Consider the following 26,821-nt stretch of genomic DNA (forward strand, 5'->3'; position numbering starts at 1 on the left):
TATATATATATATTCCATACACGAGTTGCCCACAACAGATGAAGCCACAACGCAGCGTGTTGATTCATTTAATCCAAGGAGTACATCAGCCTGGTTTCAGCACACAAATATTGCCAAACGCGTTTCGGGCATCACAGCGCCCTTGATCACTGGTATAGGAGACCCCACAACTTGAGCAGGCCACCTGAGCACAATAGAATGTCCCGCCCATGTGGGCGTGTGCTGTGAAGGTTTCTGGTAGATGTGGTCTGTTCTTCAATACAACCCCAGTGGGCGATGTGGGTCTCCTGAAAAATAAATAAAAACAGTCTTACCCCAGTGGGTATGTGTTGCAGCAAGGCATGATATTATTTACATCCTCCTCAGAACGAACACACTGTTCCATGTAGTGCCTCTTGGTATCCTGCACTACGGACCTGCATGTTACGCAGTGGGGCCTCACCACGGCCGGGCTAGCCGTTATAAATTCCATACACGAGTTGCCCACAACAGATGAAGCCACAACGCAGCGTGTTGATTCATTTAATCCAAGGAGTACATCAGCCTGGTTTCAGCACACAAATATTGCCAAACGCGTTTCGGGCGTCACAGCGCCCTTGATCACTGGCATAGGAGACCCCACAACTTGAGCAGGCCACCTGAGCACAATAGAATGTCCCGCCCATGTGGGCGTGTGCTGTGAAGGTTTCTGGTAGATGTGGTCTGTTCTTCAATACAACCCCAGTGGGCGATGTGGGTCCCCTGAAAAATAAATAAAAACAGTCTTACCCCAGTGGGTATGTGTTGCAGCAAGGCATGATATTATTTACATCCTCCTCAGAACGAACACACTGTTCCATGTAGTGCCTCTTGGTATCCTGCACTACGGACCTGCATGTTACGCAGTGGGGCCTCACCACGGCCGGGCTAGCCGTTATAAATTCCATACACGAGTTGCCCACAACAGATGAAGCCACAACGCAGCGTGTTGATTCATTTATTCCAAGGAGTACATCAGCCTGGTTTCAGCACACAAATATTGCCAAACGCGTTTCGGGCGTCACAGCGCCCTTGATCACTGGCATAGGAGACCCCACAACTTGAGCAGGCCACCTGAGCACAATAGAATGTCCCGCCCATGTGGGCGTGTGCTGTGAAGGTTTCTGGTAGATGTGGTCTGTTCTTCAATACAACCCCAGTGGGCGATGTGGGTCCCCTGAAAAATAAATAAAGTACACAGACCACATGCTTTTCCCTCTGGTAGACCTATCATATCAGGTATAGGTGGACTGACAGAGAGAATATCTGAGTATGTGGACATATTCCTAAAGCCACTAGTGACAAATCTCCTGTCCTACATAAGAGACACTAAACACATTCTGGGCATCATGGCTGACCTAAGCTGGGAAGACAACATGCTTATGGTCACCCTAGATGTAGTTTCACTATATACCAGTATCAAAAGAGAAATTGGCATTACAGCTGTAAGAAAAATGCTTAACAGGAGAGCAGCTGGCTCATGGTTACACACAGAAATGATCACAGAAATGGTAGAAATCATACTTGATAACAATGTGTTTCTCTACAAGGACCAATAGTACAGACAGAAACATTGAGTGGCCATGGGCTCCAGATTTTCGCCCTCGTATGCCAACCTAGTCATGGGTTGGTTCGAGGAGACGAGGATCTGGGGCACTGAGGGAAAGAATTATTGAACACATAAGAGCAGTTAAACAAGGAGATATGAGGTACCCGGTGGCTGCCCACATGTCAATCTGCCAAGCTCAAACGACAAACCGTTAGTTTGAGTTTTTTGGCATTGAACACATACCAAGACACCCAAGGGGTGGAAACAGGGAACTGACATTAAGGCGAAGGGAGGCCCAATGGATTATGAAAATGCGAAGTGTGGAACAGGGCTTACACATTGACCACTACTTCCTAGGGAGCTAGGTAGGTAGCAAAACTAACACATTAGAGCCACATATCCTTAATGATAGTACACCAATGCATTTGTATAACTGAAATTATGAGAAAATTACATGTCTACAAATAAAGTACGATTAACTATGATTTGAAGTATTAAATATGTAACATACTTACGGTAATAAGTTTAAGCTGTTAGTATATAGTGCATAATTCCTTTTGGTAGTGTCAGTAGCATGAACCTGCTGTAGTATTTCCTGTAAGTACAAACTATCCTAGTACCATTCCTATTGATTATGAGTCTGAACTTTGCTTATTACGATCTATCATATCACTGTTAACAAGGGATGACACGCTTACTATTGCTTAGTTCAAGTCTAATAAGCGCAGGTTATTTAATCGAATTCGATATTGCATATACAACCAATCTACTAGTATATGAAACAAATTACATTGCGATTAATAACATATGCTTTAGAGCCCTAATCTTTTTTACTGTCTGATATCGTATGTAACTAATATATTCATTGTCCAAATAGAATGACTAACATCTCCAAATGAGTATTTACGTCTTTACAAATATTACATTGAAATCTAGCTTTGAACAAACTATCAATATTTTAATGCTTGCAACAAGCTGTAAAGCGTTTCTTGCTAGACTCCAAATACATATTGGGTGTTTGAAGGAATAGTAAGATGGCCGCCACATTAGGTACAGGTACTATTCCCCTTGTGATGACTTGGTCACGAGGGTGAAGCATCGAATTAACTCTCACGATAGTACGGTAGTCAAGGAAGCAATATAATGTGGCGTCCGGGATCTTTCAAACTCGAGCGGATTTGCTTCGAGTGAACGGGGGACCTCAGAACTAACGATACACAAGACGGAAGGTAAGCGAGCAGAATGCTGACAGGCCGTCATAACGTACAGCGTAGCACGAGTTTACGTAAGTGATCAGAATAGACATTGGGCTCTAATATTGAGAAATACTGGGTTAGAAAGTGTTGGTGTCTATATACGGATTATGCCGAGCCTTACACCAAGTAATAGGTCACCATAGTCAGCGGGCACTGATAATTCGAAGTACATAGCTAGTGCTTACTGTTAGAATAGTCTAGTGGGCTCTGATATCTCGAGCATCTAGATTTTGACCTAGCCGGTTTCAGTAAGCTGACCGGGCTGAACCGGTAATTCGTTTAGCAGTTAACTTTAGCCATTGAGCGCTGACTTTACGAGAGTCATGATTATGAACTACCTTTCGAGAAAATAAATTCGTAAACCGACCGCACTGGGCTCGTAAGTAATGCAATAGATTAATGTAGTTACAGGGCGCATACCTTACGAGAGTCGTGATTAAGATTGGTCGGTTCACGAATACTGACAACACTGGGCGGTACAACTTATATTAATTTGCACTGTTGGTCCGCACTACACAGTGCCAATATTTACTATTCAGGCAAACATAATTTTCGTCATGGTTACCGAATCAGTGACTGTAATCCGCTTTTTTAAATACATAGATCAGTAAATTGTGATACATATTATGACTAGCGAACGCGGAACTGAACTTTAATACATATACTTTGCAGCTTCCTTCACTGAGTTTGGAGCCATAGAAAGGGCAGAAACACGATTAAAGATTTGACACGGACCCCCCCCCCCCCCCCCGTAAACCCATATGCGGGTTCGAATTATCATCGCATTACACGTAGGTTGACGTGTATGACATCTCTCATTCTTTAATAGACTACCAGAATATTAGGTTACTCATGTACGCTTTCGTATGTTATCCCTTGCAAAAACAAGAGCACAGACCTGGAAATAGGTATTTCAAGAAACTATAGAACACTTATACTATTTCATGCATGACTTCAGTCACTTATACATCACCGTCTGCTAATCCTACGAACACTATCACTTGCGCACATTCGAATATAAAAAGTAAAAGGCACTTGGTCTCTCCACTTCATAACAGGCTCATAGACCGACGAAATTCTCAGAGGTACATTCTGTGTTATACTTATATAATGTTACGTGACAAATACTGCTGCTTTTATCTCCATACTTAACTCGTATCACCACCGCTTGTATTGGTTACTACACCATGTAATTACACCACGGTGTGGGTAATTTCTGAAATATAAGTAGTGATTTTATGTACATACAACCAAGACTGATCTACAGTCTATATACATATTGTTTTATGCTTTTTTCTTTTCAATCTGTACAGCCTTGAAAAAGTCGTGGTTTACATTCCCAATACGACGAAACAGGTGTCAGCTGTGTGAAAGTTTCCAGAGCACAAGAATAAACTTGAAACTGGACCACAAAGAAAATAATTAATTTCTACTATGTTGTGACAATTGGTGGAAACACTGGCTTATATGACCTGTATTGAAACATTACGTGTGCTAGGGAGTGTTGTAATTGTTTGAGGCAGTAGCCGATTTAAAGAGGAATAGTGGTTCCTTTTACCTTTTAGCACCGTCCAATAGCATTGCATTAACTATATTGTGTAAATTTCTAAGTGGCGCCAGGCAACCTATACTAAACCACTAGCGAGCTTATCTAACTATTCAGAATTATGTTAGTGCCTTCGGCTGCCTCTCTTCACCAAGTGCAGAGTTGAGCATAACAATGTGTGATTTTCAGTAACCTGGTGCTAAAACGAGGGTAAATGCAAGAATCATTTTAAATTAGCATCAGCATGATTTTCCCAGAGCAAGACTCTATTATTTGCGAAAGATTTATTTGCCTCATATTTTTTAAACCTTTCAGACTCTTGGAGAGAGACAAGGCTAACTTGGAAGCCAGAAATAAAATGTGCCTTAGTTCACATTGGATATCTCCTGCCTATCATTCCTCTCTTCTCAGGTTATTGGCTTTGATACCCTTTCCATGTTCCATCTGTACCGTTCTAACCTTCCTTCTCCCTTTTGCTTAATTCTATTCTTCACACTATCACTTCCTATAACTTTTCCTCCTGTTAAGTCCTATATGTCGATTACATACTTTTTGCCCATCTCAAAAGCAAGTAAACAAGCAACGGAAAAAACGGCATGAAGTCTGAAAGACAACCTTGCACCTGCTTTCTTGCTGCAAATTCCTCGTGGATTCCACAATCCAAAACAAACCCCAGAGACATTCAAGCATTCCATGTTCTGGCTACCCAACATTCCAAGACCCGCTCTACTCCAGCACAGCACACTTTTCTCCCAGCAAAGTAATGAGGAAATAATTTAAGGGAAAAAGAGGGAACAGACAAGAAAAAGTAACCATTATGGCAAAGAGAGGTGGTAGAATAACCCCTCTCGAACAACAGCTAATTGTTAAGTATCTCAGGCAGAGCTCTGTCAATAGAAATTAGTGGCCAGGCCTCACAGGCCCAATTTTGTTTTAAGTGTGGGTAGATTAGAGGCTTTCTTTCTTTTAATATTTTAGCTGTGGGAAGGCTGTACAGGCCTAGTTTCTGTGCTTTGGTTGTTAGCAGATTTCAGAAGCTGTGTTTCTTTCTTTAGTTGTGTTCTTGATTCAGCTGCCACCCCAAGGCACTCCACCCCACCCAAGGTACTTGTGCCCTTTCCACCCCACAACCAGCCGCCGAGAAGTCAGACAGTAATTTCTTTATTTCGGCCTAAAAGGCCATAAAAGACGAAACTATATACATACATACAAAATATTTAAAAACAAATAAAAAATACAGAGCACATAACAGAGAGAAAAAAGATCCGGCTAAATATATTGCAGTAAAACAGAAGTAAGTTGGGGCTGCAAAGTGCCCTAATCACCACCTCCCCACCCAAGGCCCTCCACCCCAACATCAACCCAACACAAATTGAAGCCTGAAGCGGGCCCCAAGGCAGCAGTAACCCCCCCACCACCACCCAAAACACTATTTCCCCGCCCATCCCCCCAATCCTGCCACCCTCCACCCATAGCATGACTGTAAGAAATTGATTTGTTAAGGGGGGGGTATGTACCCACCTCAAAAAATAATTGCAGTCCTTGTCAAGGTGAACCTCTAAATTAACTAATTAAAATCCCCTCGTAGCTATGGCACAGGTTTAACTTGGAGGCAAGGTGTAAACTGTAGCAACATTTATTGCAGCGAAAATACAGCAAAATGTTTATTTTTGTGCCGCTAAATTCCTGGTTTTGTTCTTCTAAATTTGCTAATCTATTCTACAGTATCTGGGTGGTTCTGGTAAATGAGGAACTAATGTTCATTGTGTCCATAAAGAAAAATGGAGATCATCAAGATTAAAATTCTGTCTGGGAGCGATGCAATATTTTATTGCAATTTTATTTTTATAGCGATTATTATCCCTGACAAGATGTTGAAGCGCTTTCGGGCCAGCTGCTCACCCCTCCGGAACTCAAGATAGAATGGTAAAGGGAAAATATAAATTGTACTTGAGAGTAGTGGACATGTGCACCTCCTATTTATATCAGTGGGATAAAGGAGGGATAATGGTGGTAAGTATTTTGAAAGGATTATTTGGGAACCCATAGTATTATAAGAGGTTTGGGATGGGTCGAGGTAGGGGGATAGTTTGAAAAAGAAATAGGATGAGTTATAGAGTAGTGATTTGGGGAGAATTGTTGGAGGTTTTATTTTTCTTCCCTCGTGAGTGGAAAGTATATAAATGTATAGAAATAAAACCATTCATAAAAAGGATACATACGTAAAGATGTTAGCATATTACCCATATGCAAAATGATCTAGAGAGATAAAATTGTACTATATAATGACCCATATATACATGCATGGATATATATTTATAAACTCAGGAATTACATTTTTTGCTGGTGATAAAGTTTATAATAATGACCTAGTATTTTATTGTTATAGTGATCAACTTATACATGTATACAAGTGTGTGTGTGTGTATATATATATATATATATAATTGTTTTTTGATGATTTATTTTGTCTGTTTTTGTTCTTGCAGTAGGTAAAGCGTGTGTGTGTATTTTATATATATATATATATATATATATATATTATATTATATATCCAGCTCACCCCTTATGGTTCAAATCTCTTTATTTGGGTTTCAAAGACAAGAAAAGGCAGTGTTATGAGTACACATCTCACCTCATAAAAATAATTAAGAGAACAGCACATTAGCGACAGTTAATTGTCCAGCTATGTTTTAATGGCTGAGACTATCAGTGCAATTGGGCAAACTCCTTGTTCACCATAGTGGCCTACGTTTCATTTGTCTTAAACACCTCACATTCAGCATCATGACATAGACATCAACAAAGGACTAGCTTGTTCATGCTGGATCCTCCGCCATGTTGGAGAGGACTATAGTGTATGAAATGTAGAAAAACATTTAGGTTTTGTAGAATAATACATCACGCAGGGTTATTGTTCATCGCATTTCCAATGTAAATAGAAATCAGACTAATGCTACTCTTATTCTATATGCTAGGGAACCTAATTCATCTCAAGATGTTATGTTCAAGTAATACAACCCTAACTGTGCACATCTTGTACATAAGCTTATGGTCTCCCTGCAGCCAGATTACTTAAACCCAACATTTGTAGTTCTACTTTTAGCCGATTGCTATAGACCCACAATCATCTTCTATCCTCTACTTTACTAAAATAGTATTGGAATGAAAATTTGCCTAGCCTTGGAGAAGGTACGTTTCAATTCTATTAAGGACACGGAGGCGAGGTTTATGCTATTGTTTCTTCGCTTTAATCACCAAATTCATAAACCGCAGCCATTAACAAAAGAAAACTACATTTCCCGTGAAACCAGGGAAAAATTCAGAACAGCAATTTCAGTAGTCCCTTCACAATGTCCACATTCCAGGCTGTATAATCCTCCATGTTACTTCCTGCAATTCCTCTTTCTTCGCGCAAGTCACGCTATTCCCTTCTCTTTGTGTCTTGCTTCGACCAATCGTTACCTGGAAAGACAATATGCGTCAGTATTGGCAATGTAAATTCGGTTTCCACATCAAAGAAACATATGCACAGTATCATATAAGCAATGTAACGCTATAAGTTTGTATCATAGAACAAGCAACAACGAAAATAGATTACTTACTCCCAAACGGGTAAGTCTGCATCCATTCTGGTTGCTGGGAGGGATAATATTTGCCTCTGTGTCCTTAATAGAATTGAAACTTACCTTCTCCAATGCTAGGCATATTTTCATTCTATTTCAGGACCGGAGGTGAGGATTATGCTCCTTCAAAGCTTACTCACCACCACCTGGGCCGCATTCAGCACCGGTTTAAAGTAAAACCTCTTAAACGTGGAATCTGATGACCAGTCTGCTGCTCTCATGAGATCCTTCAAACGCGCACCCAGACTGAAGGCCTTAGAGGCCATCGCCCTGTGCTGAATGGGCCCCAAATGCCTTTGTATCAATGCCCGCCTCCTGCATTACCCACCTGACCCAGAAGGCAATTGTGGGTGAAGAAACCACTTTGAACGGTTTTCTGAGCGCTATCAGGAGTTGTTGTTCGCCCTGTGGACGGACTTCGTCTGTAGCCTCCTCATAGGCCTTAAGGCATTTTACCACACAGAGCTTCCAGGAATCCGCGAAAGCCAGGTAGGAAATAGTGCAGGTGTTTGACTTGGTGCGTCTACTCACTGTGAATGTTGCCCCATTTGGGGAAAAACTCTAGCCGTAATATCTAAGGCTCGGACGTCAGAGACCCTCCTGCAAGAAATGAGGCACAACAACATCACCAGCTTTGCTGAAATTTCTTTCCGCTATAAGAACCAGTTGGGTTGCCAGGATAAGAAAAGGTCTAACACCAAATTGACGTCCCAAAGGACCAAGTATCGAGGTTCCGGGGGAAGAGACAAATGTATCCCTCTTAGGAATTTGCAAACAAAGGAATGCTCGCCTAGCGATGCCCCTTCAACCAGAACGCTTCCCGCTGAAATGGCGGATCTGACAGTATTAACTGACCTATAGGCCAAATCCTTTTCTGCTAAGCTCACCAAGTAATGGAGAACGTGAGTCAAATCTGAACCCACAGGATCCACTTGCCTTTGCATACACCAGCATACCCATCGCATCCATGCGGACCGATAATGCTTGAATGTGCTGTTGGCCCAGGCTCTGGAAAGTAAGAGCTTAGTCTGGGAGTCTCCATCTTTGCCTGTAATCTGTCAGGCACTTCGGATTCGTCGGAATGCGAGAAAAGTGGGTGAGTCGGGTTGGAGAATCCCAAACTTGCGACCTCCAAAGCGGTGTTACCACCGTTGCCTTCTGCCTGCAGACTAGGGCTGAAGTCTGCGTGATCATCGAGAATGGGCAAAATGCATACCCGTTCTCCTGACTTCAATCCTGGATGAATGTGTCCGTCGCTGTCGCCAGCGGGTCCGACCTTCAACTGATGAACCGTGGGAGCTGGTGGTCGAGCTGGCAAGCAAACAGGTTGATGGAGAAGGTCCCCATCGATTGGCCAGCAGGCGAAAAAACCTGTGGATCCAGTTTCCAGATACTGGCTTCCCACAGATGGGATGGAATGCCAATACGCTACCTGTTTGTACTGGCCAAGAAGGTACTCCTCCATCACCGAGACCTGGTTGTCCGAACAGAAATTCCAGAACTCCTTGGCCATGTTCGTCAAGGCTCGAGACCTGGTGCCTCCCAGATGAATGATGCACCTCACTGCCGAGAAGTTGTCTAACATCAGGAGCACCGAGGACTGAACCCGATCCTTGATCCAGCAGCGGACAGCAAACGATCCTGCCAAAATCTCCTGGCAATTTATATGCAGGTGTTCTTCTTGAGGGTACCCATTTCCGCCTGTGGAGAAATCCCCACACCGAGCACCCCAGCCTGACCTGCTGGCGCCCCACTCTATCTCGAAGTTGGGAACGGAACCGAAAATAGCCCTTCCATTCCAGGCCTCTATACATGCTAGCTACCACTCCAACTCCTCTCTCACCTCGTCCGTCAGCGGAACCACTTGGGAGTACGAAAGACCCTTTCTTAGATGATGCTTCTTCAGACGCTGCAGGGCCTGGTAGTGTAACGGCTGGGAAAGATCTCCTGAATTGAGGCCGAGAGTAGAACCATGAGGCGCGCGATCTGTCTCAAAGAGGTTCGCTGTCTGGCTAAGGTCTGTTGAATCTTGTGTCGGATCTTTGCGATCTTCCGCGAGGGAAGACTTAGAGAGGAGGAGGTGGAGTCTATGATGAACCCCAGAAAGACCGCCCTCTTTTGATCGTTGATCACAAAGCCCAAGCCCTGTAGAAGCTCCACGGCCATCTGAAGGTGAACCCCCAGTCTTGAGGGGCACTGCGCCAGAATAAGCATGCTGTCCGGGTAAATAACTAGCCGGACTCCTTGCATGCTCAAAACTCTACCTCTGGCTTGAGGACCTTTCTGAAACACCACAGGGCGGACGAGAGGCCGAAGGGCAGCGTTAGGAACTCGTAAGCGTGCTCGCGCCAGAGAAATTGGAGGAAACGACGGTGAGGAGTGAATATCGGAACCCTCAGGTACGCATCCTCCATCTTGAAGTGGCGGTACACAAGCAACTCGTTAAAATCCTTGAGGTTGATAACCGGCCTCCGACCCCCATCGATCTTGTTGACCAAAAAGAGATTGCTTCAGGAACCCCCCCGATTGAACCTCGGTGCGGCAAATTGCTCCTTTGCGAAGGAGAGCAGAAACCTCTTTGTCGGTTCAACGGTGGTGGAAAAGGAGATTGGCTGAGGGCGGGGGAACTGGCAGGGGAGCCATAGAACTCTATTTGGAACCCCTGTACCGTCTGGAGAACCCAAGTGTCCCCTGTAATCGCCTCGTAAGCGGGGAGAAGCAGCGCCAGCCGGTCCCCCGGCAGCAACTGCACTGTAGGCAAAAAACTCACTGTTGGAACCTCCACCGTTGCCGCCTTTGTACCCTCCGCGGCCTTTGAAACGTCCCCTTGTTGGGTAGAAGTTGTTAAATCACAGGTTTGCCTCGTACTGCCCGTGTCCGGAGCCTTGCCCCCGGGGCTGGGGATTTTGAGATGCGAACCGGCCGTCGAGTGGCCATTGCCACGACCGGCCCCATGGAAAACCCTAGGGTGGAAGACTCTTTTAATATTCGTCTGGGCCTTGTCCAGGGACGTAAAATTTGTGACATACTTGCCTATCTCTTTGACGAAAGCCTCGCCAAACAACCCCCCTGAGCTACTGCCTCCACCTCCGAAGAGGCCAGGTTGCCCAACTTTGAGTCAACCTTAATTAACAGGGACTGCCGGCGCACCGTCGACAGGGCACACTTTGCGTTCCCCATAAAACAGATGGCTCCCTGCGCCCATGCCAAAAGGACTCCTGGGCAATCTGGGCCTCTTTAACCATGTCTAAAATCTTGGTTATGAGACCAATGACATCCAGGAGCTTGTCCTGGCAAGCCCACCAGGACCGATCTAGCCCCTTTTTTGGATGCTTATCAAAGTTCACCAAGAACGTGGCCATCTTGGCATCGATATCTGGCGTAATCGCCACCTTCCCCTCCAATGTGGGTGAGGGCACTCAGCCCTGAGTCTACTGCGGTCCTCGTTCTCCAAAGGCTTCCTGAGGCACGCCACCACATACTTAGCTGCCTTATCCGCGGGAGTCCACTACGCTGACCTTGGATGGACGATGTCGTCCGGGTCCAGAATGTCTGACATGCCCTCCTTAGGACATGATGGCTGCCACAATCTCAAGGAACCTGATTTGTTGTCTGACTCCTCCTCATGGGAGTTCTCCTCCTGGGGTTGCAGTGAATCTGGCTAAGGGGGAACAGAGTCAGGAGACGGGAGCTCCTGCGGGGTCTCTACCTGTGAGGTTTTAGCCAGGAAGGCTTTCTTAAGGCATGCAAAGGCATCCTTATCAACCCCTTTCTAACACTTCTTTGGGAAGGGTAGGGCCATTGCTGGTGTCTTGGTGAGGGCCCTTCTCCTGGGGAAGGGTTGTTGAGCATCTGCGCCCGACTGTGCCATCTTGGCGCACTCCTGCGCAATCCTATCGGCCAACCTCTCTTCCATGGGCATCATCAGCTCATTGACAGCCCAGTAAATGGAGGTATCAATGGCCTCATAACAATTATCGTCCCACTGTAGGTAGGCTAAGAAGTCCTCCTCGTAATAATCCTGCTTCATTGTTAGGCTACTAAGGGTAATCACTAAGCCACAAGGCATGAGGCGTCCCTAGGTGAGCAGGTACAAACAGCGCGTGAAGATTTAGGCTGAGGGGTCCCCCAGATAATTCCTAGTGGCCGAGGGTTCACAATTTGGCGAAGCACGAGCCTCAGGACACCAAGCACCCACCAAATACACAGGCATTTTACTGCCTGCACAGAGGTGTCCCTGCGAAGGTCAGGAGGACCCGCGCTTCACCTACCCTGACTAGAATCACTTCAGGGTGTCACTGAGCAATGTTTTGGTGCACCACATCACTACCGGCCCACACGGGCGTTTATACACACAAAAGGGAGAATTTGAATACAGACCCAGACACGCTGCACGTAGCAGACAGCCGGGGACGTGAGCAGTGACAGGCTGAGCAGAGCGCAACTAGGAATTCCCTCACGGGAAGCGCGCTCAGCAGCCAGCGAGTTGCAGAACCCTGCAGCGCCCCCTAGCGGGCGGAGGATCGCACCGCTGTCTCAAGATTGGAAAAGCAGTCGCATAAGGAGCACCAAACGGTCCAGCGACTTAATTAAGGGCTCTGAAAGTATAACAAATCATAAACACGCATCCGCTTCGTAGCGTAGCGCCTCACAATGGAAACATTCAGCCCAAAGTAAGGAACAATAAAATGGTACTTAACTAGCTGCCGAGCAGAAAAGAAAGAAGGATTGCAGGAAGTGACATGGAGTATTATACAGCCTGAAATGTGAACACTGTGAAGGGACTAATGAAATTGCTGTTCTGATTTTCCCTGGTTTCATGAGAAATGTGGTTGTTTTGTGTTAATGGCTGCTGTTTAGGAATATGCAGCCAGATTCATCATTGAAAATTGCGCTCGCAAAGGGCCAGATTTTGAGAATCTGGCCCTTTGCGAGCGCAATTTTTGCATTTGGGATTCATTATCCCAAATGCAATAATCGCTATTAAAGAATTCGCACATTTGCGAGGAATTGCATTTAAGGAATCTCTATTTGAGATTCCTTAAATGCAATTCATGAACCATTTTAAAATTGCGAAATCGCAATTTTGGGCCGCTATTTACCGCGAGGTCAAACCTCGTGGTAAATGGCGAAAACTTAGAAAAATGCATTTAAATGCATTTTTCTAAGTTGCATGTTACACACACACGTCCTTTGGACATGTGGGTGCACAACACCAATGTAGATTACATTTCAGGGGTGCTACAGGGTGTCCTTTGGACACCCCTGCACCCTTGAAATCGCAATTTCAAAATGCGAATCGCTAATAGCGATTCGCACATTGATATGTCTTCCCATTCATTCCTATGGGCCTTTAGGCCCATAGGAATGAATGGGGAGTTATTCCTTATTTGCGATTAGCAATTAGCTAATCGCAAATAAGGAAGCTGTAGGAATCTCTAAATAAATTGCGATTTGGACATAAATCCCGTTTTGCAAGTCTGTAATAGCGATTTCTTAATAATCGCTATTACTGACTCGCAAAACGGGCCTTTGATGAATCTAGCTGTTGGTGATTAAAGCGAAGAAAGGATAGCATAATCCTCGCCTCCGGTCCGGACATGGAATTAGTATCCAGTCCTTTGATGTCACTTGGTCACTCCGACTGTCTGTTCAAGTATTAACCAAATTCAAAGCCCACAAGTAGCTGACAGATTTTTCATTGCATCTGGCATTAAAATGTACTGTTCAATTACCAAATGCCCTGGCCTTATTTCCCCCAAGCAATTACATTGCATCTATGTACAGCAAAGGGAAATGACACCAGAGGCCGTTATCACCGCCCATTTTTTTCATCAGCCCTCATCCTCAGTCAAAGTTCATTGTTAATGCAAACAGCAGCCATCAGGCTGAGTGGGTCTCCATAGGTTTAAATCCAAGGCCTCCCAGTGTCCGAACTGACTCCTGCCGCAAGCTCGTACTTCTGCCGCCCGCTCGTACTCCAACACAGAGGAGGAATTGCTGCAGTGCTGAAGGTCTTCCGATTAGCGGCATCCGAGCTCCACCTTCTTGTCTTCTTCAATACTGTAGGAAGGTGGATATCTGACTATATGGTTACTCCCACTTTTTGCCAGGTGTTTTGCTGGTTTTCGACTTAGTTGGACTGGGACCCTGCTATTCAGGGCCCCAGTCTATCTGCTTTCTCTATAAAATGGACTCCATGTACTTTAGGTACATACCAGATTGGTTACTGGGTCACCCTTGTGAGCCCCTGTATAGTGTACCATAGGTACCCAGGGCATAGGTGCACCCCTAGGCCTATCAGGGGTTGCAGCATGTATTGTGCCACCCCTGGTTAGCCTTCCAAACTGACACCACAGGTCTGTTCTTACTGCCTGGGTCAGGTGTTGTAATCACCCCTTACTTAAATACAGTATACCTATATCTATATACCTATATAGACGCATATACACCTATAAGCCACTCCTAAGGCAGACCTCGACAATCCTGGAGGTAGAGTGCTTGGTTTTATGTGAGAGGTTGCCCTAGCATGAGCTGAGCCCCTCTGCAGCTTTCGGAGCCATCTCCTTATAGCTGTTCTATGATATAGCCATACCATATGCTGTTATTATAATCCTTGGGGTTAATGCTAACTTTGGTTTGGCTTTATCAAAACATGTCGTGTAAGGTGTCAAACACTTTCAAATACTACCCCCGCCAGTTCTGACGGCAGGAGTAGCATTCCACCTTTCTAGAGGGAGAAGACATGTAGTTACTGGTTTACTCTGTTAAAGTTAAACAGAGCCCCTCATCCAAAATGGATGCTGCTGCCACAGACATGAGTCTGCACTCCTGCTGCTGGACGAAACTCCGGCAGGGGAGGCTTGGACAATAGGTTTCCTTTCCAGGGAGGTGCTGGCACCTCCCCAGACAGGATTTAGTGTATTGGGGCAGGATGGGTTGCATTCAGTGAATGCTTTTCAGACACTGCCTGGGGCACACAAGGTGCTCCATGCATTTCCCAGTTCAAACCGGTTGCTGGGGCACTCAGCCCCAGCTCTGGCGTGTAACTGGACATAGGGGAAGGGGTGTAACCACCCCCTCCCCAGGTCCACCATAGGAGGGACCTTAGAGTGAGTCTAACCCCTAAACTTACTAGAAGTATAGAACCCCAGTACCTAGGACTTTAGATTACCCTGAACGAAACTCTGCAACATATATCCTGGACCTTCAACATTCCATTTAGACTCGAAGACGGAAGATATCTCCCTTGTGGTCAAGGAGTGACCACCCCGTTCAAACGGGCACCAACAGCAACTTTGCCGGTCTGCATTTTCGAGGCTCCCGCCGGATCCCGAATAATCTGCGACACAGGACACGGACATCCAGACCTCTCTGACCCCGACCTTTGCTCACAGGAAAGCTGAGAGACGTGGGACCGGAACTCCTGGACATCCTGCATTTTGCAAGCTGCACCTACTTCCCGTGGTATCCCGAAGTTGTGCATTGGGGTTCTTGAAGCCCCAGCCCCGAGCACCTTCTGCACCAAAGCTCAGAGGCCAACACTCCATGAGTGTCCTGTGGGCCCGCTTTGTGCATTTCAGCTCAACGCGTCTTCGCGGTTCCTAGTCCGTTGGCTAGTGAGCCCCCAGGAAGACCACTCTTGAAACTACTTTGCTTTCCTGATTTCTCCAGGCTTGCTCCAGCTTCCCTGCAAAGGAGAAGCTCCCCCGGCCTTGCTGGTCTGCACCAAAGCCAATCTTGACATCTTGCATGGATTCGGTTGCCAAGGCTTGTTGGGTCCCATCTGGATACCGACACCGCATTCAACTAGATCCTTTGTGGGACAGCTCGAATCCAGCTCCTTAACGTCGTCGACGCCTCCTCGTCCTCGTGGCTGAAGAGACAAACTTCACCTTTTCACCTGAAATCACCAGACATCTGGTGGCATCTTTCTATCGCCGCCCTAGTCACTGGCTAGTGGCCCAGACTCTGTGTCCTCTGCTTTCAGGTTCTTCAGATCTTCGATCCACCCTTGGATCCACCAGGACACTTTTCCTCTGGTCGCCTGCAGCACTTCTTTGCAGCTCTCCATTGGAATCGACGACGAAACCCGACACCGAAAGAGACCTATGCACCCGACTTCCGTGGCTGAGGTAACACGAGTACTCTGGTAGTCTCGAGTGTATTGGCCCTCCAACTGTTCAAGTCTAAAAGAGTTCCATCGTAGTTATCCTAGAAGTGTCCTTAAATTGTAAATTTGTAACTTGTTTGTTTCCCATAGAAAGTCAATGGTAACCTGCGGCTGTGTTTAGACACTGCACACGTCTCCCTTGGGCCTCCTACATCCTAACCCTTGGTTGTTCCTAGAAGCCCCAGCGATTCCCCAGGCCCCAGGCCTGCTTTCTATTCCTCACGTGGTTCTTATACCACTATTTTAGTATATGGTTTGTGAGGCCCCCAGGGCAAAACGTATACTGTGCAACTTATCGTATGCTAATTAAGTTTCTTGTATTGTACTTTTACCTCTCACCTCATAAAGAGTCCAGAGGGGTTGTGTTTAGAATAAATACATATATATTTGATATATACCTTGTGTGGTGTGCTTTCATTTGGTACTCAAGAGATTATAATTGGTAAAACAACTAGATTAATTCGCTCTCTGAAGTCTTAGCCTGAAGACTGCTCGCCACTGCTACCCCTAGGATAGCTTTCTATAAGGTTGACTTTACAACCATCATTAATAAGGTTCGATTAGGCTGGTGAAAGGTGCCCACTAGAATAGTGGACAGCATATACCAGCCCAACTTCTCACAAATACGATGCAGCAGCACAGTAGCATTGTATCGAGGAAGCTGGTAGAAGGAAGACCTTCAGATCTCTCTGGCAAGGCAAAAGTAGGTTTAATCACAATGGCCGGGAGACCACTCACCTCCTTGGAGCTGAAACGTTGATCTCAATTTGCTACTTGAAGACAGCTGCTTACATAGTTTAAAAAGTGATGACCTAAACACAGTTGTCTAAAAAAGCCAATAACTGGTCAAAGAATGCATGAGTTAATTATATATACTTTCACATAAACGTCACATCACCTGTCTTTTAACTTCATAACCTTTTCTCTTTATCATGGTTCTAACAAAGCTTTAATGAAACATTAATATTCTTTCCTTGAGTGTGTCCATTTTTATTACTCTGCTCCCGAGACTTCTTGTCTGAATCTGTATGCTTTAGATTAAAGCCCCCTTCGACCAACATTTTCTGAACCACATCTCAATTAACAATGAGAATGGAATCTGCTTGTGTGCTGTGATTATAATCTCTTCAAGGCTTGTAAACATGTTTTTCTATTTAACTGAGAACCTGCTGGTGTTTCTTCTTTCTGGTGATCTTTAACCTATGTTGCATCTTTATGAAACCAAGGCATATATTGCTCTTTAACCATGTATCGCTCAGCAATTCTCTCTACTAATGTCTGCAGTAGTGTGATTTTCTCGCAATTCATTTTCTCTTTAACAATAGTTAAGCACTTACACTGTTCCTAATAGATTGTATTGCCATTTTGAAAAAGAAATCTGTAAGCATAAGCTAATCTACTTATTTGCTATGAATATGCTGACCTGCACTTAAAGGGATGTGTATGTGTCTGTACATAAACATTCACACACAAACCCACGCATATGAAACCATTTGAGGCCTACTTTCCAGCTGCTCCTGATTTTGTATGTTTGTCTGTAGCCGATATGACTTGTTTGGATCGAGGCCTCAATGGTGAAACATTTTCAGGGTGCTCTTGGCAAAGTTTCTCCGAGTGACTTCGCCCGATTAAATCCTGGGAACACATGTCTCTGGAGCATGAATAACTTTGTTGCCCCTGGTCTGTGAGTTAGAGTGCCCCATCCCACTCAAATCAGTTTTGACTTTGACTTTTGATTTAAACGTATTTAAACGTTTTTCTTTGATAAAACGTCCTTCATAAAACCTCTACTCCTTTCTCCTTAGCCATCCCATTCTTTGTTTCACGATGAATTCCATATTTGTAAATGTCTTCCCTGTTTTCTTCATCTGCTTCCCAATTAACACCTCAGCACACACCCAGGGGTTAACATGTAAATGACACCTTATTTGCCTGTCTTGCTGTACTTGTCTCTATTCTATCTCTGCCTTTTCAGTAGCTGCGTTCTTCTCATGGACACTTTTTATTTTTAATTATGGCGCTACAGGGCTCGAGTCGGGGTGCCACGCGGGTGGACGGCGTCCCCCCCACTTATTTTACCAGGCGCTCGATCACTGGAGCAAATGGAGCCACACATTCACTCTTTGGCCTCTCTGGGGCGAGATCGGAGCCCATTCAGAACGCTGCTCACGCGCTGGCTTCTCTGATGCAATCGCATCTAAGGGGTGAGCGAGGGGAGGCAATGAGTCTGATGGTGCAAGCCACCTTTCGTGACGTCACTTCCTGTTGTGACGTCAGCGTTCCCCCACTTCTTTTATTAGGACTTGTGCCCTGTGGCGCTATTGTTCTTACTTAGTTATGCTCTGAACCTTTGGCCCGCTCCTAGTTTCGCAGAACAGGTGTTTTGAGTTTTGGGCAAACAAAGAAATCTTCAAAGATAGCATGAATTATGCATAGTTATTTTCATATTGCTCACATAATGAGACACTATCCCGTAAGATTTGAATGTGATATATGCCAGATTGATCAGTTTACAAGTTCTTCCTGTCCTTTTTTCTGTATATGTTGATGTATATTATTATTTTTATGCTCTAGGTGGGCTGTGTCTGGCCATCTAAATATGGATTGTTGTTTGAGCGCTGCAGTCCCTCACAGGAAGTACCACAGAGCCCACCACGGTATGTTGGGATCTTTGTTTCTCCTCACATATATTGCTTTTATCTTTTCAGTGGATTGGTATCAAAGGCGAGGTGCATAACCTTTGAAAATGAAGCCACGCTCACGAGTGAAACACCATGTCACTGTGGGGGCTGCTTTTGCTCATGTGCTTGCATGTCTGTTTGGCTCACTTGTCATCTCATGTACAGAGAGGCAGGTTATTTGAAGAAAGACAGAGACTATAGCTTTAACAACAGTCAGCTCTGACTACTGCAGTGCTTTGTAAATTGGGGTATTTGTCTTCAGAAACCCTTACTGTTGGTCACTGAGTTACAAATAGGCAAAATGTCTTTGTAATGGCAGTATCTATCACTAACGCATGGAGGTACGAGGGTTGCTTTCTTTTATTGACAGGCAGCTTTGTTGATAGCTGTGTATAGATCAGTTCTAGTGTGAACATCTGAATAAACAAAGGTCCCTCCACATGTTGTGAATGAGACCTTACATAAAATGCAAAATGGCATGGCTATTAATGCATCAACGTGGTGTCAAAATGTAAACTTTGTTAAAGTTAATTTCATTTAAACTCAGAGGCCTGCTGTCCAGCCTCTAGCCGCTAGATTCATGAAAAACGGCATTTGCGATTCTGTAATAGCGAAAAAAAGCGAATCTCTATTCAGAAATCGCAAATCCGAATTCATGAAGATTTGCGATTAAAAAAAGCGATTCGCACGCAATCGCAAATTCCGTTAGCAATTACCGATAATCGCAGAAAAATCGCTATTTTCGGCTACCCGCGCCGGGATTGCGAACTCGCAAATAGCGATATCGCTATTTGCGATATTGCTATTTGCGAGATCGCAAACTCGCGAGATCGGGAAAACGGGAAGTCGCATTTCGAGCCCAGTGATGACATCACAACCAGGAAGCTGCCAGTTCCCACCCCCATTCTCCACAGTGAGGCTGACTGAGAGGGAGCAAGTGGGAGAGCTGCTGCAATACAGGAGATAACTACACATCCACAACTTTGCTACAATGTCAGAGGAACCTGTTCCTGGCACCAGCAACTCCTCTGGGTGCAAAAGGAAGCTCAAATTTTCCGAGCAGGAGCTCGAACACTTGATTGAGGGGGTGGTGGCCAACCACGAGAAACTCTTCGGAAAAGATTCCAGGAGGGTCCCTGAGCAAGAGAAACGTAGGATATGGCAGGGGATTGCCTCCACTGTGAACTCTGTGGGAGTGGCCGACAGGTCCCTAGAGGAGTTGAAGAAACGGTGGTATGACCTCCGAGGCCGTGCCAAGGAGAAGGTGGCGGCGCGCCTTGGAGAGTCATCGGGCACTGGAGGTGGTGGACCAACAGTCCCTCCCAACACTGCCATGGAGGACCAGGTGGAGGACACCCTAGAGAGGGAGGCCTGTATAGGCTTCACACGACCCGCACCACCCAAGACACCCAAGGTAAGTGGCATGCGACTGCGACCCTGCCCCCTATGAATGTCCATGACCAAATAGGCTCCCCTAATGTCCCATAGGCATGCCATAGTTGCACATCAAGGAATGTCCTGATGCATTGTGGGAGATGTAGTGTGGCCACAATGTAGTAGTACCACAATGCAGCCAGACCGGTCCCAAAGCACACAAAGCCACAGCCATTCAGGGAATGTCACCCAGCATGCATGTAGCAACTGCACGTCTGCCAGATACATGCAACTAATGATCCTCCACTTACCCCCACAGGTGGCGAAAGCAGCGATAGTGAAAGGCTGCAAATTGATGAGGAGGTCCAGGAGGAGGAGGTGCCACCACCAACCCAGGCACCAGCCCCTGCCGCTGCTACAACACCAGCAGCCAGATCCACCTGCAGTGTTCCCCCTGCGACTGGTGCAGCACCTACAGCCGCTGCCAGGCCAGCTACCATTGTGCCCCCTGCATCTGGCGCACCAGCAACGCCAGCTGTCACACCCCCAGCAGCTGTCGCCACAACATCTGGGCCCGCGCCAGTTGTGACACAGCGGCCAGCCACAGACTCAGGCCAGCAGGGCAGGCGTGGCAGGTCTCGCCAGCACACCACTCCAGCAAGCAGGAGGGGCAATGGACAGGGACTGGCGCGTCTGAGCGTTGAAAGACGGATTTTGCGCATACACCAGCGCCAGGCACGACAGCAAGGAGCCATTCAGCTGCAGCTCCATAAGATAGGGCGCAATGTGGCCACAGTCGCAGACCGCATGGACGGCATGAGGGCGGCCATGGCAGGTGTGGGGGAGCGCATAGACAACATGACTGCAGCCATTGCAGGTGTGGGTGAGGGAATGGCCCGCATGGCTGCAGCCATGGAAGCCAACACCGCTGCGATGTCCACACAGCGCAGTGCAGCACGCCGCCGCCACCGTAAACTCATGAGCCGGCTGGCCTCATACAGCAGGTCGAATTATGTAGCTGCAAATGCAACTTCTCTGTTGGCGCGGCGGTCCCTCACACAGCAGCACCAACTAGTCCAGTGCAGTGAGGACATGACCAGGGTCCTGGAGCACCTCACCACGGCCGTTACGGCACTACACCCTCCAGCAATACCATCCACTGTGGGGGGTGATGATGCTAGTGAGGGGGCGTCCAGCGTCAGCAGTCACTCAGCCTCACAAATCCCACCACACAGCCGCAGCACCAGGCCCACGCCAGGTCCTGAAGCCCCGGAGGAGGATGCCCCTCAGAGGCGCTTGGGCGCAGTGCGCAGTAGGCGCACTTGAGAACATTTGACTTTCATTGGCACAGGCTGACGTTAAGCCTGCCATGTCCTATGACACAGCAGTATGCTGTAATACTGTGAGTGGGAGATATTTGTACTCAAACCTTATTTTTTTGTGATTTGAACAAATACATTTATTTTGCTACACACATTAGCGTTGTGTCATCATTACATTTTGCATGCATTGTTGATTTGTGGGGTGATGGAAGAGGTTGTACTAGAAACTGTTCACTGTGATGTGGTTGCGACGTCTGTGCCCTTCTGCTGGGTTCTCCCCACGTGCATGGCGCGCATGTGCAGGTGGCCGGTTGTCCCCTTCAGATTCACTGCCAGAGATGTCAACAGGTATCCGGCGCTTGGTTGCAATGTTATGTAGTATTGCGCAGACAGCCACTATGCGGCAGCACACTGCAGGACTGTAATACATGGCCCCACCTGTCTTGTGCAGTATGCGGAACCTGCTCTTGAGCAGGCCAAATGTCCTTTCTATGCAATTCCTTGTCCGTATGTGTGCAATATTGTAGCGCCGTTGCTGGGGTGTAGCAGGGTTGAGGTATGGGGTCAGGAGGTATTCACGGAGGGCGTAGCCACTGTCACCTGAATGAGAGGAGCAGATGGTGATTGCCTGTGCTGCGCTGTTACATCTTAGCAATGTGAAATTTTCGACAAAGTGTACTTACCAAGTAGGTGTCCTTCCCCAAACTCTCCCCTGACCAGTCGTGTGTGGAGGCCGCTGTGCCGGAATATGAAGAAGTCATGGGTACTCCCTGGGTACTGTGCGACAATGTCAGTGATGTATGTCTTAGCATTGCAGACCATCTGGATGTTGAGGGAGTGGTAGGACTTTCTATTGCGGAACATATAATCCATGGCAGCTGGTGGGCAGATGGCGACGTGGGTACAGTCTATGCATCCGAGCACATGTGGAAAATGGGCTACGTTGTAGAATTGTAGCTTGGTCATGTCCAATTCCTGTTGGCTGGCGGGGAATTTGATGTGACGGTGTAGCTGGGTGGGCATGGCGTCAACAAAAGTGTGGAGGCAGCGTGACATGGTGGGCTGGGATATCCCCCCAGCAGCCGCTACTATCCCCTGGAAACTCCCGGAGGCCAGGAGGTGCAGGCTACACAATACCTGCACATGTGTAGGCACCGCATTGGTATGGCTTGTTGGGTGCTGCATCAGGGGGTCAAGGTCCTGTATTAGCTGCATTATCATTTCCCCATTCAGCCTGTATTTAGCATATATCTGCTCTCTGGTTTGGCCCAGCAAGGTGACCCGCTGGCGGAATATCCTGTCCTGGATCCTGCGTCTCCTCCGTGCTAATCGCTGTAGCCTTCGACGCCTCACCACCATGTACATTCCTGGCATTGTGGGACTCCTAATGCTGCTGCTGATGATTGTCCTTATGTGTGATTGGTCAGGCCAGAACCTGTTGGTGATTAGACAACGGTTTTTTAAAAGTAATTTTTGCATGGCTTTTATGGTTACCACCTGCTTTGAGTTGTCCTTATTTTGCGCGGCGCAAAATGCGATTTTTGGGTTTTTCGCTAATAGCGATATTTCTTGAATACCGATTGCGAATCTATAGCGAATTCGCTATTTATTTTGCAGAATCCGTGGTTTCTCGCATTTTCCGATTCGCTAATGCTCACCTGCCGGGATTCTGCGAATATAATAGCGAATTCGCTATTCTGTGTTTGCGAATTCGCTATTTTGATGTTGAATGCCGATTACGGAAATTGCGCCCGCAATTGCATTTTCGCAGCGATTGCGGGCGCAATTTTACTTCATGAATCAGGCTGTAAATTCCTTATTTCAGGCATTTTATGACGTCTCTAGTTACCGGTCATTGAGAAATGATTTTGCAACTCCTATGTAATAGCTTAGTATAGTTTAGATATGACCTCATAATGCCCGCTTAGTGCCTACCGTCAGGGTGAAAGGCACGTCAGGGAGCATTATTAAAGCTGCAGCTTAAACAGAAAAACTGAAACCTGGGTATCCTTCTGCTTTGTTTTTCTAGATGAGCGGTGATTAACAGAAAGGAGATATTTATGGCAACATGTTTATTTTTGGCACTATTTATTATAAGAAAAAGAAAACCACACATGTTTCTGTGTCTATAGCATTTCTTTAAATCGGATTTGTATTAAATTGATTCTGATATCTTTTTGCAGTAAATATCAAACTGCTTTTCAGTGCCTTTAATTTTGCACTACATATTCTACTTTTATTCTTCATGTCAAACATCTTATCTCGTTCCTATGAGAGAGCAAAACACCAAGAATTAAAGCAGTATGTGGTAAGGGTGGCGATGTGACCATGTAATATGTGTTATGTTATGTTATGTTATGTTAAAAAGCTTGTACCGCGCACGTACACGGAAACGGTTTCCTGGCGCTCATAACAGACATAGCAAACAAGGGCAGATAGTTACTCAAAGGCAGCTTTGAAAAGATAAGTTTTTAAAGTCTTGCGGAAAAGCTCATAAGAGGGGCAGTGGCGAAAGGAAGAGGGGAGAGAATTCCAAAAGGAAGGACCTAGAGAAGAGAAGCGCAGGCCGCCATGTTTCTTGCGGCGGTTGGATGGAATGCACAGAAGATTGTCAGCAGAGGAGCGGTGAGTGCGGGTTGGAAGATACCGCTTGAGCTTGGAGGAGATGAAAGCGGGTGCACGGTTATGTAGAGATTTAAAAATAGTGCATCCGAGTTTGAAGGAACACCGTTTTGCCACTGGAAGCCAGTGAAGACTCCTCAAAAGAGGAGAAACATGCTGGTGTTTGGATTGGTGGAACACCAAGCGTGCGGCTTGGTTCTGGATTAGTTGGAGTCTTTGAAGCTGATAGGCAGGAATCCCCACATATGGGATGTTTGCGAAGTCGACCCTGGAGATGACCAAAGCCAAGATGACTAAAATGAGTGCCTCTCTGGTAAGAAATCGACAGATCTTGCGGATCCTGCGCAGCTGAAAGAAGCAGGAAGATGTTACCGCCGAGGTCTGCGATTTCATAGATAGATCATCAGAGATGACCACTCCAAGGCTTTTCACTGAGCCGACCGGGCGAGGGGGGATGCCAAGAGAAGGGGGCCAGTAATTATCATCCCAAGGATTGGTCGGGCCACCCACCAGAACAAGTTCCGTCTTGGACGGATTCAACTTGAGCTGGCTGTGAGCCATCCAATCAGAGATGTAGAGCATTATAGTTTGAAAATTAATGCGGGAAGAAAGTGAGGTATCCAAGGGGAAAATCAACTGCAGATCGTCTGCGTAATTATAGATAGTGGCAGGGGAGTGACAAAGAGAAACCATAAGGGGTTGCATGTATAAATTAAAAAGAAGGGGGGATAGAGCCGAACCCTGAGGGACACCACAAGAGAGGGGGGTAAGAGGAGCAGAAAAAGTGGAGAGGTGGACTGCCTGGGAGCGGCCGTGCAGGAAGGATCGAACCCAATCAAGGGCTACGCCCTGGATGCCGGCGTTAGTGACACGGTCGATCAGTATGGCGTGATCGACCGTGTCAAAAGCCGCCGACAGGTCCAACAGTACAAGGGCTTGGGGAGTGTTGTTATCAGCTCCTGTTCTTAAAGTGTCCATGACTGCCGCGATCACTGCCTCGGTGGAATGGAGGGGGCGGAAACCAGCCTGTTGGGGGTCCAAAAAAAATGAATTCTCAATGAAAGTGCTCAAACACCGAGTTACATAGGTCTCTAAGATCTTTCCCAGAAAAGGGAGAAGAGAGATGGGTCTATAGTTGCTCAAAACTAGGGGGTCTGCGTTGGGCTTTTTCAAAATGGGAAGCACCACGGCCTGCTTGAATGAATCTGGGACTACTCCAGTGGCTAGGGAGGTATTAAGAAGAGCCAAGGCTGGATCAGGGCAGGTCAAAAAGATTTCTTTAAGAATATGGGGGGGGCAGCAGTCTTTAGGGGACCCGGAACTAACTTTGTGCAGGAGACTGTGGAATTCGGTGATAGAGATGGGAGGAAAAGTATTAAATTGATGGGGGTTTTCAGAGGGGAGAGAAAATGTTTGGGAAAGGGAAGGGGGAGAGATATTGTTTTTGATTGAGGACATTTTATCCTGGAAGAAGGCATTGAGCTCGTCACACAAGGCCTGGGTGGGCGTAGGGGGGAGAGTGACGCGATCGGGAAGGGAGAGCTCATTGACGATCGAGAAGATGTCTTTGGTTTTGGAGGCCGACTCCAAGATTTTGCGGGAGAAGTAAGATGTTTTTGCCTCTAATATGGAAGATTTATATTTATTCAGTAAAGTCGTGAATTCTATTTTGAGTAAAGGATCGTACTTGTGACGCCAGCGGCGTTCGGCTTGGCGAAGGGCCAATTTATCAAGTTTTAGCTGGTCGGTAAACCATCGTTGGGCGTCGTGGGGACGTATAGCTTTTATAGTTTTTAGGGGAGCGACAGAGTCGGAGGCTGCCGTCAACCATTGCTCAAGAGTAGAGGCTTGATGAGAGGCTGTTCCGGAAGTTGATGGGACTGAGGCTGCCAGAAGGGAGTGTAATTCAGTTAAATTGGCATTCTTCCAATTGCGGGCTGAGATGTTGGCAGGGAGCGGGGGGCGGTGGGAGATGGAAAGATCAACTGAAAAGGAGATAAAATAGTGGTCTGACCAAGTGCAGGGAGTGATCAATGGAGGCGAGATGTCCAAATTAGCCGTCCAGATCTGATCTAGTATGTGGCCCTTGCAGTGGGTAGGCGTTGAGATCTGTTGCTGACAGTTCATGCTGGTTAAAGTATCTGAAAACTGCTCGGACAGTCTGCTTTCTCGAGGGTCAGTAGGCCAATAATTAAAAAACTCAAAATGATGACTTTGGCATGATTAATAAGAAGCTGGGAGACAAGGTCCCCAACTATTTGAGGGAAAGAGGGCATGTAGATAGGGGGTCTGTACATGAGGACACAGATAAGGGAGGTCCTGGTCGAGCGAAGTTGGATGACAAGAGTTTGAGTGTTAGGGATAGGAGTGCAGTTTAGGGTGGAAAAAACATGTTCTTTGCGAATAATGGCTGCAACTCCACCACCAACTTGACCCCCGGGGCGGTTAACTTGTAAAATATAGTAACCGTTGGGAGTAGCGGCCAGGATGTCGGGTACAGAGTCGTCTGTCAGCCAGGTCTCGGAAAGGAAAAGAATATCTACATTGATGTCATCAAGTAAGCGGTGGATTTCTAATTGGTGTTTCACCATTGAACGAGTGTTAAGGTAGATGATGGTTAGGGAGCGGGTCTCTGGTTTAGGAGAGGTAGGAAA

General features: G+C 46.4%; 1 protein-coding gene across 1 annotated transcript in view; it reads left to right on the forward strand.

Moving 5' to 3' along the window:
- Window positions 1–26,821, forward strand: part of ANAPC1 (anaphase promoting complex subunit 1) — a 763,513-nt gene that overhangs the window by 61,509 nt on the left and 675,183 nt on the right. The window contains exon 5 of the mRNA XM_086926883.1: window positions 18,743–18,825. Within this exon, the coding sequence (XP_086783009.1) occupies window positions 18,743–18,825 (83 nt within the window). The remainder of the gene's footprint in view (window positions 1–18,742; window positions 18,826–26,821) is intronic.

Source organism: Lissotriton vulgaris, chromosome 6, assembly GCF_964263255.1.
Source record: "Lissotriton vulgaris chromosome 6, aLisVul1.2, whole genome shotgun sequence".
Lineage (NCBI taxonomy): Eukaryota > Metazoa > Chordata > Amphibia > Caudata > Salamandridae > Lissotriton > Lissotriton vulgaris.